The following is a 15,580-nucleotide window of genomic DNA, read 5'->3' on the forward strand; positions in this document are numbered from 1 at the left end:
TAGAAGTAGTTATTAAATCAAATCATTATTTTGTAGTGGGACCTATAAGATGTGATGAAAGTTTAATGCTAAAGGACATTCATGTCTTGCCTGTTGTAATCTCAATTCAAGCATGTTGTTTTGTTTTGCATTGCATTTTTCTTTGTTCTGCATTTGTTTTTCTTTTGTGTGCATTTCTTTTGTGAAAAATTTCAAAAAGACAAAAATATGTTACTTTGATTGTTTCCTTTTCTTTCTTTTGTCTTATGCACCTAGATAGTCCATTAATTTCTCATGTTGCTTTTTATGGATTTAATTCCTTATATCTTGAAATGTTCTTAATATGCATGAGATGAAAATTTGTGTCAATGGACTTGTTTTTGTGGTTACCTAAAGCCTGAGCTTATGTGGTACATTTTGCCTATGCTTTATCCCTTGTGCACATTTAAGCTTAAATTGAGTTTTTGTTTCACTTTATTTGTGAGGTCTATTAGGTAACCATATGAGGTTTTTTACTAGTAATATTTTTCAAATTGACCATATGCTAGTTGAACCTAGAGCTTAAAAATTCCTGCTTTCTCTTTTGTGGTAAGCACCAAAAGTTTAAGGACACTTTCTCAAAGAGAAAAATAAAATCAAAAGATCATATTCCAAAAGGAATTTATTTCACTGTGTCAAACTTGTGCAAAATATTTTACAAAGAGAATTGTATAGGATGAGAGTGGCTAGGCCCTAGTATGATAAGGTTTGACTTTTGATTTGATATACTTGTCAAAATCTCATGGTGGTGAAACTTTCTCCTCATTTTGTAAATTGAAAATTTTTCTCTTTGGATGGCTTACCCACACACCACACAAGCATAGGTTGAATGGAACATTTTCTTGGCTTGGGTTAAACAATATGAGTTTCTAGCCATTTCTAGTCTCATGCATATTTTGCATATTTGGAGCATGTTTGGATATTCATTGTGCAATACATGAGCATTGATGTGTTATCATGTGTGTTCATTTAACTTTTAAGAGGGAGAAACATTCTTTGCATTTCCAGTTTCCTGTTGTTAATTGAGTCATACATTGAGGGGGAGTTTTGCTGATGTTTCTTTATAATCACGCATTCTACGTCATTTTTTTATCATGAGTTTTATTTATGTCTTCTTGTTCCACATATGCCTTGATGTATTTTGTGAAGTGTTTCAGGAAACATGAAGACCTTTTGTTATTCTGTGACAAAAAGGGGGAGTAAATATGGGGAGATGATGGGATTGGCTCGACATTTTGGTTTTGTCACTGAATTGCCAAAGGGGGAGTTTGTTAGTTCTTGTGTTGGCTTAATTCAGTTCCAAAATGCAGATGTTACTGTTCACGGCTCAAACACTGATATAGAATGCTTAGAATCCAATCTCCACCGTTCATAATGTATATTCATGTGTTATGAACGTCCCTACAAAATTTCAGCTCAATCGGACCACAAACGCCAATCGATCGGAGCTGTTGATGAAGATTGGACAGGCGGGGTCCGGACCGCAATTCTCCGGCCTGGTGGAGTAGCAGTCCAGACCATTGACAAACAGGGCCACTGAAACTTGTCTAAGTTGTCTTCGTGCGTGATAGTGATATTTCTAGGACAGTGATGTATAGTAGCGTAAATATTGGAAAATGCAGTGGAGTAAAACTGTAAAACGGAGAAAATCAGTCCATGCATACGAAGATATTTGACGGCTTCTGAAGACTTGTTGAATAGTATTCATATCATGACGGTCAAGTACACCATTATGGATCTTTTACTTTTCTTAGAGACTCCCATCAGCCGCCTTGAATTTCAAGTCCTTTCTAAACAGCGCCTGTTCTTTCTTCATTTAAAAATGGGGAGTGGTTAAATCTTTTGAAATACGTATGCATCGGGCAAAGTTGAGAGAAAAAAAAAACAATACGCAGAGCCCTATTTTCTCAGAGCGCGGACACGTGTTTGGATTAGGGACTTCGGTAAAAGAAACTTCCTATGATCACGTCCAAATCCTTTGGATTCATCCTGTATATAGGGGATTTTCCGATAAGAGAGCTTGGTGTATAAAATGCTAATTTTATAGTCTCTAAAACATTTTTGACATCTTAGCTAAACTCATTTTAAATAATAAAATTAAAAACACTGGATTATTTTGCAAACCCTTATTCTTTAGACGTTCTCAAAACAGCAGCCCATTTCTTCTTAATCGCCGGCCAAACCCATCTGAAAAACGCAGCTCGTTTCTTCTTCATTGCCGGCCAAACCCAACTTCAAAATCAGATTTTAATGCCTAAAAAATCGATTATAATGTCTTAAAAATCGATTTTAATGCCTTAAAACTTTTTTTTTTTTTTTAATTCAAAACTAAATCCTTGAGAGAAAGGTTAATCCTTTAGGGATCCACCGGATCTCTCTTTCTCTGTTAAATGACAAGGATAAGGAAGAAGAAAAAATAGGAGAGGAATTATCGGCAGAAAGGAAGAAATGGGAGAGAATAAGAAAGAAATAAGGAAAAATTTAGTGTTTTAGGCTGTAGGATAATTTTGTGCATTTTTTGTACTTTAAGTAATGTGTCAATCTCCTATTGGGAGCTATAAAAGACCATTTTTATGCCATGACTACATGGAAGTTAAATTCTTCTAATAATGCCTAAACTAAATAATATTCATAAGCACATGCATGACATCATCCTTCCTGCATATCCCAAAAGGGAGGGATATATTCAAACAACTCCCTTTTTTTTCCACTTTTTTTTTTTTTTTCTTTTCTAGAAAACAACTCCCTTTGAAATCAATTGAAATCAATTGAACTACGTACCACCAAGCCTTTATGATATAAAACTCCGAACCAAGACAATATGCAAGAGCTCTTTCAATCTTATATAATTAATTCATTTGGATAACTAGAATGTAACCCAAACAGCCCATCGGCAAAAGATTGACTTTTTGGTGCAAAGATATTGGACCACCAGGATGAATTATTGCGTCCCTAGCTAGCTAAACAATTAGAACACGACAGAAAATTTCATCATCAATTTGATTATTCTAAAGACTAGCAAATCAAATAAGACTAAAGTTTTGGACGGAATTTTAATGGACTCTCTTATCATTATAGGTTTATTTATATATATATATATATATTGGTTTTAAATTTAGAAGTGCCAAATTTAAAAATTTGTTTTAAAAAATATATAAAAAAAAAAGGGCACGGTTTTCATTCTCAATTACAGTGGAAACCAGCCACATGCTTATTCTTGGGATGATTTTCCTCAACTTAAGGAAATATTGGCTGCGGTAAGAATGATGGAAAATGTTTTTCTCCGAATGGATCAACCCCAGAAATTGCTTCGGTATCCATTAGTTGCGAACGGGATCGGAATTCATATTAAAGAAGAAAGCCAGTAAGACGTCCCATGGTATATATATTTATGCATTCTTCTGAGTGTTTTATCTGTGTTTTCGTTGCACTTCAGGAATCCACGTACCTAGATTCAATTCTTTTTGCATTTTTCTTTGTTGGTTCTATTTATTCTAATCAAGGAAATTCCCACCATTTGGGATGATCTATCACTGTTCATGTGACAGAGACACCAAGACTTGTTACAAATTCGATTTACCAGTATGATTGCATTAGTGGTGCTTAGTTCCTCTAAAGCTATAAACCAGGACAGTTTGTTAACCCAATTTTGCGTTAGCATTAATTGTAATAAAAATGCAACTGAAATTATGGTGGTTTTATGTATGCAATCTTCTTCATCATGTCAAAAAGCCGTGATGAAGAACCTGCAACTGCAAGCAAGCGATTAAAGAAGAGTAACCATGCTGACAAGCACTCATTCACACTTAAGCATGGATCACTGTTGGTAATGAGGGGCAAAACTCAACGGGATTGGATCCACTCAGTGCGTTCTTTGATGAGTCCAACTAAAAGAGAATTGTTTTTCATTGGGCTTTAGTCCGTTCGATTCTATTTCCAAACCCTTTGATTCTACAAGATGTGGCATGAAGATCAGTTTGCTATTTTACTGCAGAGTATCCGGGAGTTGTCATCTGCACCAAAACAAAAGGATAAGCATGTACCTTATGGTCACAAGATATTTCCATTGTTTGATGGAGAGGAACCATTGAATTGGTGTTACACGGCTGAGCAGTTTTTTGAGCATTACTCTACACCAGATCAACGAAGGCTGAAAATTGCTTCATTAATTTTACATGGAGGGTACAGCTCTAATTTGGCTCCAAGAATTACCTAAGTTAATTTTTTTTTCTTCTTGGGATGATTTTGCTAGAGCTTTAAAAGAAAGATTTTCACAAGATTCACAGCAACAACAAATAGACGAAATTATATTGTTAGATGATGATTCAAAGGCAGAGGAGTCAATAGGTGGAAATTCAGAAGGTACAAATGACCAGATGAACAATTTTGGGATGTCTGCTTTGGAATTGGATAACACTGACAAGTTGGAACAAGAAGAAGAAGAGGAAAAGGAGTTAAGCCTCTTAGAATCTATCAAAGTGAAGGTAATCCCAAATTCAATTTGTAGCACCAATTTCTTGAGAGAATTCCGCGCCTGTATAGTACCACCAAATTTTTGAAGAAATTTCAACATAATGATAAGACTTATCCTGATGAAGATTACGTGTTTGACAAAATGCTGGAGTCGAAAATAGTGCTAATGATGGATATGTTTTGGGATTATGAGTGGTGGGTGTTTAAGACAAGTTGGAAGCAAAAGACTGCACAGCAGGGTACGAGTGATTTTTGGAGTTCGTTTGTGTTTCAATACTCAAAGGAGGATGATATGTGTTAGAATATATGGAATATATTCCATAATTATGCTAAATTGAAATATTTTTTATTTATGGGTTGATTGTAATTATATATTGGGATTGTAATCAAATCAAGGGGATTTGATTACCAAACTTGTATTTAAACATTGCCCTATAAATAGGGACATTTGTATTGTAGACAAATCAAGTTAATGAGCACAATGTAGCTCTTAGGGGTATTCCGAGTAGTGGATGTAGGTGTCTAACACCGAACCACCCGTAAGTTCTTTGTGTTCTTTCTATCTCTTGCTTCCGCTCAATATTTCCGCATCATTATTATTTCAACATGGTATTAGAGCCACTTTCTTGTGGACTCTAATTATTTCTCTTCTTTTTATTGTTCAATTTAATTATCATCATATTTATTTTTCTTGAGAAAAAAGGTGCTGCCAACGTTGTCCACTATGCCTTGCTTCATTGCCGAGGGTTAGCAACTTTCAAAAAAAAAAAAAAAAACCATTGGCTCTCACGCACGCTGAGCAGTTCTTCAGCCCATACATGAAACTACTCGGTTCAGCGCAAGCGGTCCAATCCAGACGGATCTCCCATGGCGCCACTGTTTACGATCGTCCATCGACGAGTCAGCGGTGCATCCACCGCCTTCTGCGGCCGTCGTACTCCAATCCAGCGCCATCTCTGCCGCAACACAGGTTTCTGCGCAGTTCAGCCGACCTTCTTCAAACACCTATATTAGATGGCAATAGCTTTTGTCTCCGAGCAGATCCAGCCACCGCAACCAGCCACTTCGAGAGCAGCCCCGACCTTTTCAATCTTGTTGTTCCATCTCTCTCGACCACAGACACCTACGACAACAGTCAATTTCTCCAGCTATTCAGCCGCCGTCCATAGCTTGCCGCCACGAATCATCTCCCTACAACCAGTGCTTCCACCACTGCCGGCCATAGTCTTCGGCTTCCGCAAAATATGCAGAGGAAGAAAGAAGGGGACAGACAGGCGTGGAGAAATTGGTGAAAAGAGATAGAAAGAACACAAAGAACTTACGGGTGGTTTGGTGTTAGACACCTACGTCCACCACTCGGAATACCCCTAAGGGCTACATTGTGCTCATTAACTTGATTTGTCTACAATATAAAGGTTCCTATTTATAGGGCAATGTCTAAATACAAGTTTGGTAATCAAATCTCCTTAATTTGATTACAATCCCGATATATGATTACAATCAACCCATAAATAGAGAATATTTCAATATCAGCATAATTATAGAATATATAAAAAATATAATATATTTTCCATATATTCTAACAGCCTTTGCCCGCTGTTGGCCCCTTTTGGATTTTGGCCCGTTGTCGGCCCCTTTTGAATTTTGGCCCGTTGTCGACCCCTTTTGAAGTTTGGCACGTTGTCAGCCCTAGCCCTTTGTCGGCCTGGCCCGTTGTCGGCCCATTTTGGAGTTTGGCCCGTTGTCAAGCCTTTAGAATCTGCATTCACCAACCACCTGCCGCCGTCGCTGGCCGCTCGCTAGCCTCTATCTCCTCCGGCAGCCGCCACCATCTACAGCTCATTCTCGGCTTCCGCCACCACCGTCATCATTGTTTCAGATTTCAAACTCAAGGTTTCAGAATCACTACAACAAAAATGGGTTTTAGTGACTTGTATACTATTCATTAATATCTGCTACGTTACCATTTAGTGACGTGGCAATTAATGACACGTTACTAAAATATTTAGTAATGTGTAAAACTCCACATGTCACCATTTGTTGACGTGTCATACATAACACGTTACCAAGTAGTAACGTGTCATAATGACACGTTACCATTTTGGTAAAGTGCCATTATGACACGTTACCAAAATGGTAACGTGTCATAATGGCACGTTACCAATTGGTAACGTGCCATTATGACACGTTACCAAATTGGTAACATGCCATTATGACACGTTACCAAATTGGTAACGTGCCAATAAACCGCACATTACAATATGGTATTGGGAACTAGCGCCCAGCTGGTTTCCAATATTTTTTTTTTCCCTCCTTTTTTTTTTTTTCTTTTTTTCCCTCCTATTTTTTTTTCTACCTCCCCAGCACAGGCTTCAAAGAAGAGGAAATTTCCTTTTTTCCTCTCCAGCAACTCCTTTCTCTTCTCACAAGCAACTCCTTTTTTCCTTTTTTCCTCTCTCTCCGGCAACTCCTTCCGGCAGGTTCGGCATTTCTCCATCCATCTCCTCAAGTATATATTCCTCATTATATATATATATAGCTTGTGTTTTGCATTAATATATAGGGGTTTAATATATATATAGCTTATCTTTCTATTGTTAGAAAAATGGCTAGGTTGAAACAAGCCAAAGAAGAGGCTGAAAAGGAGATAGCTGAATGTCGGGCCAAAATGGAGCTCGAGCTCCAGATCTACAGATGTTTGTATATGTTGTTGAAACTGATTCAAGGCATTTTGATTTCTATGATATTATTTGATGGTTTATTCAATCTAATTTCATGATATTATTTGAAAAAAAAAAAAAAAAAATCAGATTCCATGATATCAACTGTGCTGGGTTTGGATATTTGAAAATCAAATTCAATAATATTATTTGAAAAAAAAAATTCCGGAAAAAAAAATTTGAAAAAAAAAATTTCAAATTTTTGTCCGGAATTTTTTTTTTAATAATTTTTTAAACTTTAGTAACGTGTCAATTTTGACACGTTACCAAATGGTGACGTGTCAAAATTGACACGTTACTAAAAGTTTAGTAATGTGTCAGAAATTGACACGTTACTAAATCTTTAGTAGTTACGACCAATTTGGAAACGCCCCAGACACGTTACCAATTACACGTTACTAACCTTTAGTAACGTGTCAACAGCCTTGACACGTCACAAATGGTCCGTTACCAAAAAATTGAATTTTTGTAGTGAATATTCTACCTTGAGTTTGAGAGGGGATGTTAGAATATATGGAAAATATATTATATTTTTCATATATTCCATAATTATGCTGATATTGAAATATTCTCTATTTATGGGTTGATTGTAATCATATATTGAGATTGTAATCAAATCAATGGATTTGATTACCAAACTTGTATTTAGATATTGCCCTATAAATAGGGACCTTTGTATTGTAGACAAATCAAGTTAATGAGCACAATGTAGCCTTTACGGGTATTCCGAGTGGTGGACGTAGGTGTCTAACGCCGAACCACCCATAAGTTCTTTGTGTTCTTTCTATCTCTTGCTTCCGCTCAATATTTTCGCATCATCATTATTTCAACAATATGCATGTTATTTTTTTTGAAACATCGATGGCGCTGGAAGAAAAGAATGTGGGAAGGAAGGTCTCGACAACAACCAGTGGATATTCAACTGTAATTGGAGTGTGTTGGCTGAAAACAAATCTTGAAGTTCGGATAGGAGGAATCCTTAGGATGGGCATGCTGGAGCAGCACCTGAATCTGCCACTGTTCGACACCTGTGAACAAGACCAAGGTGTTTTGGAAGAGAAAAGGAATGCAACAAGCCATGTAGGAGAAGAGGTGGCAGTTGCATGGAAGGGCTTGGTGGCAGCTGCATGAGATTATACGTGGCATTTATATGACTCAAAGGCTGCCAGCAAAGGAATTGAGCTTGGCTTTTATATGAGGCTACACCAATGATCTGATTTGTTTGAATGGCTGAGAAGCCTTATATGAGGCTACGTCAATGGAGCTTGGCTTTTATTTCAAGCTCACCTTGTGGGCAAGGTGCTTTGAAGGGGTGAGTAGCGTAACAGCCAAGGTGCTTTGAAGTGGTTAATTAGCTATTTAGTTAGGTTCATTTTGTTATTTCTGTGGTAATTCAGTTGAGTTAATTGGAAGTTAGTTAGAAGTTGTTAGTTGAAGAAGGAAGTATAAATAGGGTCTTTGAAGATGTAATCAATAGCTTTTGGTAGTCAATTGTTCATTTGTGAACTTTGGAGGTTTAAATATCCCCGAAATGCTTAGTTTGTAGGAGACTAGCCATCTCGAATTGCCCTTTTCAATAAGAAGTAGTAGTTTACTGCGGCAATTTGACAATAAAAGTTCAAACTTTTCTTTTGAATGTCAAACCAACCATCCCACAAATGAATCCTTAATAACTATTAACTTTTTTAATTTTTTAACGCTTTGTTTAATAACACTACTTTTTCTTCAAAACAAAAACATTAATAATCATCCAAAACACACAAAACAGAACTATTTCCATATAACTCACATACATCATAATACTTTTTTCAAACAAAAAACTCAATCTAATTAACAATCGAAGCTATATATATATATATCCCCATGTATATATATAGGATGGAAGAAATGGAAGGAAAAAGAAAAAAATCAATGAAAAATTTAGTGTTTCAGGCTGTAGCATTATTTTGTGCATTTTTTGTGCTTTAAGTGATATATCAATCTCCTATTGGGGGCTGCAAAAGACCACTTTTATGTCATGACTGCATTGAAGTTAAATTCTTCCAATAATGCCTAAACTAAATAATATTCATGAGCACATGCATGACATCATCCTTTATGATATAAAACTCCGAACCATGACAATATGCAAGAGCTTTTCCAATCTTATATAATTAATTCATTTGGATAACTAGAATGTAACCCAAACAGCCCATCGACAAAAGATTGACTTTTTGGTGCAAAGATATTTAGTATATATATTGGACCACCAGGATGAATTATTGCGTCCCTAGCTAAACAATTAGAACACGACAGAAAATTTGATCATCAATTTGATTGTTCTAAAGACTAGCAAATCAAAAAAGAGTACTGTGTCTCATTCGTTATAATGACAAGGCATAATTTCATAATTTATTTTGAGTAGGAAAAATAATTATTCTAGAACCATTTGGGGAAACTATCATTAATTTTACCGAGTTTAATTTAAGAATAGTTTTTGGTTTTTGAGAAGTAAACAAAATTTTACAACATTTAATCAAACACTTCCATACGCTTTGTTTGATAAAACTTAAAAAATAAAAACATTAATAAACAACCAAAAATATAAAACATTTAAAATTACATTCATCTTTATGTTACATTATAATACTTAAAAAAATAAAAAGCCCTAAAAAGCATTAAGAACAACGAAAATAATTTCGAGACCATCTTCTCAAATAATTTTTAGGTTCAAAGCTACTTTAACAATAATGCCTAAAAGGGCAAGTGATGGACTATAAGGAGTAGCTAGGAAACAAATACAAGTTGTTTTTCCTTTTGACATATAATCATGAGTAGATGATTTCCACACATCAATAACAAAATATAATATAATGAAAGACTACTCTTTTTCCTTCCCGACAAAAGATGTTGAGTGTATGAATACTAAATCTAACCCAGAATGACAAAACAACTCCAGATTATATAGATACTGCTAATACATGATCCAAGGGGCAGAAAAATTCAACTGAATACTTGTTCAAAAAAAAAAAAAAAAAAGGATATGCATGGAGAAGAAGGATATGCTCCCTATATATATTTTTCCTAATTAGAGATTACATAATTATTTAATGGAAAAATACTTTATTCTTGCCAACTAAGCATACTTCTCACCAAAATAGACTGTCTTTATTCTTCTTGCTAAATGAGCTGGTTAATATCTGATCATGCCTTAAAGGGCAAGTGAAGGACTAAAAGAAGTGGGAATCAAATGCAAGTGGTTTTTCCTTGCGACAACACCACCAAAGGTTTCAGTCATGTCTAGATCCTCTGGTTTCATCTTGTCTGGGAGTTCCCAATCAAACCAGTATAATAGTTGAGCAAGAGGAAGTTCAACATTGGCTATACCAAATAAAATTCCTGGGCACATCCTCCTTCCTGCCCCAAAAGGGATAAATTCAAAGTTAGTCCCTTTATAGTCAATTGAACTACTCTCAAATCTCTCTGGTATAAAACTCTCTGCATCATGCCAGTATGCAGGATCTCTTCCAATGGCCCATGCATTTACGAAGACTTGGGTTTTGACAGGTATCTCATATCCATCAATTTCACATGCCTCTCTACATTCTCTTGGCATTAACAAAGGAGCAGGAGGGTGTAACCTCAGAGTTTCTTTGATCACCGACTTCAAGTAACTTAGATTCTGAAAGTCTTTCTCCTGGATTTGTATCTTCCCTTTGAAGGCTTGTCTTATCTCAGCTTGTACCTTCTCCAGCACTCTAGGGTTTCTCATTATTTCTGACATAGCCCACACTACGGCGGTTGATGAAGTATCAGTTCCACCTGTAAATATGTCCTGGAAAAAAAAATTTAGAATAATGGTTAAATAATTATTTTGGTAAATTTTTATAAGCTAATTCTTTTTGAACATCTAAAATTTAAGTTACATGTTTCATGGTAGGGCTGTTATTGAACAAAGTTACCTGTGAACTCGCTCGGTTACGGCTTGTGTACGACTCGGTTATTAAATAAGCCATTTGTGGACACGAAATTAGAGTCGATTATTAAATGATACAAACCCATATAAAATTCGACTCACTCACTTAAAGTTTGTGAACATACTCATATAAAGGCTTGACTCGCTTAGTTAATAAAAATAGTTTGTATGGTAATAATCAATATATATCAAGTATAAACGAATATATATTAAGAAACATATAAATATATATGAATTATATACATAAAAATATATTTAAAACAAATAACACACATCCATTGTTATCCGTGTAGTTGTTCACTTTAAATTTTAAATGGTGTCCTTGTTGGCAATCAATCATCCAAGGGTCATATTATACCAAGCTACAACTACGTACCACTCATCTCAACCCCTCATATTTGAGATTCTCAACCATTAGATAACTGACACGTAACACTTATGCTGCATAATAAGGGTTCAAGGCAAGAGTAATACTAGGTACCATCTTTTATCTTCTTAAAGCGGATGTGGCTTTTAAAACCACCATTAAATTTTAGATGAATCATACTTGAATTTTGATCCAATGGTAATTTTGAAAACCAGATCAACTTTAGAAAAATTTTAAGAAAATAAAACAATTATACCTAACATTATTCCCAAAGCAAGCTTCATACTTTCTCGCACGGCTAACATTATCTTTTTATCTTTTCTTAAGAAAATCTAGAAGGCCACTCTTAGTACGTACACCATGCGGACAAAATCTGATATGAGGGAGACCACTTCGGGAGATGGAATGGAAAGAAGACTTGCCCAAAGTTATCTCTCTTTCTTACTTTCTGATTAGCTGAGTCGAGCGGAGTGCTTGATAATTAGGTACTCGGCTCGGCTAATGGACAAGTTCAAGCTCGCACAAGTCTTTTTCTTTGGCGAGCCGAGCCAAGTCAGAATTCGTAAGCTCGATCGGCATGTTTATGGCCCAAGATAAAAGAAAGATTCAATACGAGCCACTTTGTAGGTTATATGAATTCTATTCTAATCTACAGCTACTAAAAAAAAAAAAAAAAAAAAAAAAAAAAAACTCTAGCCGGCCATCACATAAATTTTCCTGCATCAGTTAATGGATTAGGATACCATTTTGGGATTGTGGTGATTTATCAAGAAACAGTTATAGCAGAAATTGAAGAAAAATACGATGATGAAAACAGAAGGGATTGATGATCCCAAGGATTAATCGTAGCAGCAGAAATACTCACAAAAATGACGCCCTTGATGTTGTTGGTCGTGATTGGTAACTCCAGTTTATCACTCTGCTGAAGGCCTAAAAGGACGTCAACAAGATCTTCCGTCTTTGCTGATGAAGTACTCATCCGGTTCTCCCTGTGCTCACGGATGATGTTCTCTAGGATCTTGTCCATCTTCGCATGAATCTTCTGTAGCTTAGATTTCGTCCGACTAATCAAATGAACAAATTTATGTGAAGGGTACAAATCAGCCAACTCAAAGCCTCCTGCGTAGGCTACTGTTTTCTTGGTCAATGATAGAAATTCATCTTGGTCTTCGCATTTACTGCCGAATGCTGCTCTACATAAAACAGTTGTGGTGGAATTGAAAATGCGTTCACTGAAGTCGATTACAGATCCTGAAGATGAGTGGATGGAGTCAATGAGATTGTGAACCTCTTCTTCTCTAATAGAAGAGAAGGACTGGACCCTCTTGGCACTTAAGAGTTCCAAAACGCAAACTTTTCTCATCTGTCTCCAGAACTCTCCATATGGAGAAAAGGCAATGTCAGTGCCACCATTGCTTATAATTTTAGGGGCAAGAAGTAGTGGCCTTTGCACAAAGGCAAGGTCATGGGTTTTCATGAGCTCGCTGGCCATCTTGGGGGATGACACAAAAAGCGTAGAAACTTCACCCAATTTTAGGTGCATGAGGGGTCCATGCTTCAAGGCTAGATCTCTTAAAGCATGGTGTGGTAGTGACTTACCTACCAAGTTGTGCAAGTTTCCTATAATAGGTAACTTCCATGGCCCTGGAGGCAATTTCTCAACTTTGGATCTTTTCCATAACTTTAACAGCCAGGCCAAAGAGAGGAGAAGAAGGAAAGTGGTGATAGCTAAGGAATATTGGAGCGCCATCAAAGAATGGATAGAAACAAGTGACTGTTCCACAAATTTAAGTTGCAAATTTATAGGGGTGAAACATTTGACTTTTCGTACCACTTCACCTGCCATTGAAATGAGTTATGCACCACGAAAAAAAAAAAAACAAGAAAAAAGGGGACATTTGGATAATGATAGAGATGTTTTTAGAATAGTAATATGATAGAGAAAACATCTCTATCATAGTAATATTATTTATGTTCAAATGATATCATTTGTAGAATATTATTTACACGTTTGACTTTCACGCGTAAATAATGACATATAAACAGTAAAATGTCTCTAAATTTAAAAATTATTGACACCTAAAATTTACATATACAACAATCATTTACACGTAAAAATTATAAAAAAAAATTTCTTTCGATTGCACACATATAAAATATATTTATAAAATAAATAAATCGTTTGGGGGTGGTTGAGGGTTTGCTGTCATCCTACGTGATTTATTTATTTTAAAAGTCATTAACTCGAATTCCGGTCCTTATAATTAGCGTCTTTTTTAAAAAACTTATCATTCAAACCTCGCTAGTCATTTAACCCGATTTTTTTTTTTTTTTAAGTGATGGGTGACTGGTCAGAGGCTCAGAGCTACTGAAACTGGTCTAGGTTCTCTTTGCGCCGTGATAGTGATATTTCTAGGGCAGTGATGTATAGTAGCGTGACTAGCGTCCTGGAAAATGCAGTGGTAAAACATAGAAAATCAGTCCATGCATACGTATATAGTTGAATAGTATTCATATCATGTCAAACTGTCAACTACACCATTATGGATCTTTTACTTTTCTTACACACTCTTCCATCAGCCGCCTTGAATTTCAGGATAAGGATCCCTCCACTTGAGAAAGAAAATGAGAATCTCATTTTCTCTAATCTCATCCTTTAGATGGATCTCAAGGTTCAAAATATTTTAATCTCAAAACTCAAACACAAACACAATCATATAGAATTTTATATCAAATTTAAATTAAAAACTTAATTAATTTAAAAAAAAAAATTGAAAAAAGAAAAATAAAGGGTGGCTCTGCCCAAGTGTGTGCGCGCCCACCAGTAATTAGCGTCTTTTTTAAAAAACTTATCATTCAAACCTCGCTAGTCATTTAACCCGATTTTTTTTTTTTTTAAGTGATGGGTGACTGGTCAGAGGCTCAGAGCTACTGAACCTGGTCTAGGTTCTCTTTGCGCCGTGATAGTGATATTTCTAGGGCAGTGATGTATAGTAGCGTGACTAGCGTCCAATATTGGAAAATGCAGTGGTAAAACATAGAAAATCAGTCCATGCATACGTATATAGTTGAATAGTATTCATTTCATGTCAAACTGTCAACTACACCATTATGGATCTTTCACTTTTCTTACACACTCTTCCATCAGCCGCCTTGAATTTCAGGATAAGGATCCCTCCACTTGAGAAAGAAAATGAGAATCTCATTTTCTCTAATCTCATCCTTTAGATGGATCTCAAGGTTCAAAATATTTTAATCTCAAAACTCAAACACAAACACAACCATACAGAATTTTATATCAAATTTAAATTAAAAACTTAATTAATTTAAAAAAAAAAATTAAAAAAAGAAAAATAAAGGGTGGCTCTGCCCAAGTGTGTGCGCGCCCACCAGTATATCTGAGGGTGGCGTGCGCCCACCCCATGGCCTAGGGGTGGGTGCGCGTCCACCCCCATGGCCAAGGGGTGGCCTCGTGCCACCCCAGAAGGCCATGGGTGGCCGCGCGGCCACCCATGGCCTTCTAGTGGTGGTCGCGCGCCACCCTTAGATCTGCTGGGGGTGGTCGCACGGCCACCCCATGGGCTTCTGGGGGTGGCGCGAGGCCACCCCTTGGCCATGGGGTGGCGTGAGATCTGTTGCGGCCACCCCCAGCCACCCATGGGATGGCCGGCGGCGGCGGCGGCGAGCCACCCCATGGGGTGGCTTCTCCTCCAATTATTTATTTATTTTTTTAAAAAAAAGCAAATAAATAAATGTTTTTATTATTTATAATCAGGTGTGATGGGTTTATTTTTGAGTTTTGTATTTCTAGATGTTTTAGAACCTTAGATGCTTTGGATGGCTAAGATCTCAAAAAATGAGATTCTCCAATTACTCACAATTTGAGGGGATCCTGATCCTGAATTTCAAGTCCTTCCAAAAAAGCACCTGTCCTTTCTTCCATTAAAAGCCTTGTTTGGGAACCAAGATTTTCCAACTCAAACTCAAATTTTTCCTAAATTCATGTTTGGCAATTTTTTAAATTCAACTCAACTCAACTCAAAATTT

General features: G+C 36.3%; 1 protein-coding gene across 1 annotated transcript; it reads right to left on the reverse strand.

Annotated features, from left to right (window-relative positions):
• Positions 1-10,241: 10,241 nt before the first annotated feature.
• Positions 10,242-13,302, reverse strand: LOC132170188 (cytochrome P450 71D8-like). The gene is made up of 2 exons (XM_088518365.1): positions 12,399-13,302; positions 10,242-11,025 (listed from the first exon to the last, which is right to left on the reverse strand). Exons 1-2 carry the CDS (start codon positions 13,281-13,283, stop codon positions 10,402-10,404), a joined length of 1,509 nt encoding a protein of 502 aa, XP_088374491.1. The 5' UTR covers positions 13,284-13,302; the 3' UTR covers positions 10,242-10,401.
• Positions 13,303-15,580: the final 2,278 nt, after the last annotated feature.

Source organism: Corylus avellana, chromosome 1, assembly GCF_965113065.1.
Source record: "Corylus avellana chromosome 1, dhCorAvel1.hap1.2, whole genome shotgun sequence".
Classification (NCBI taxonomy): domain Eukaryota; kingdom Viridiplantae; phylum Streptophyta; class Magnoliopsida; order Fagales; family Betulaceae; genus Corylus; species Corylus avellana.

Excerpts from the sequence above, each read along its gene's own strand:
- LOC132170188 (XM_088518365.1), bottom strand. The coding sequence starts at position 13,283 with ATGGCGCTCCAATATTCCTTAGCTATCACCACTTTCCTTCTTCTCCTC. Across the intron at positions 11,026-12,398 it reads ACATCAAGGGCGTCATTTTT|GACATATTTACAGGTGGAAC; the intron begins GTGAGTATTTCT and ends TTTTTTTTCCAG.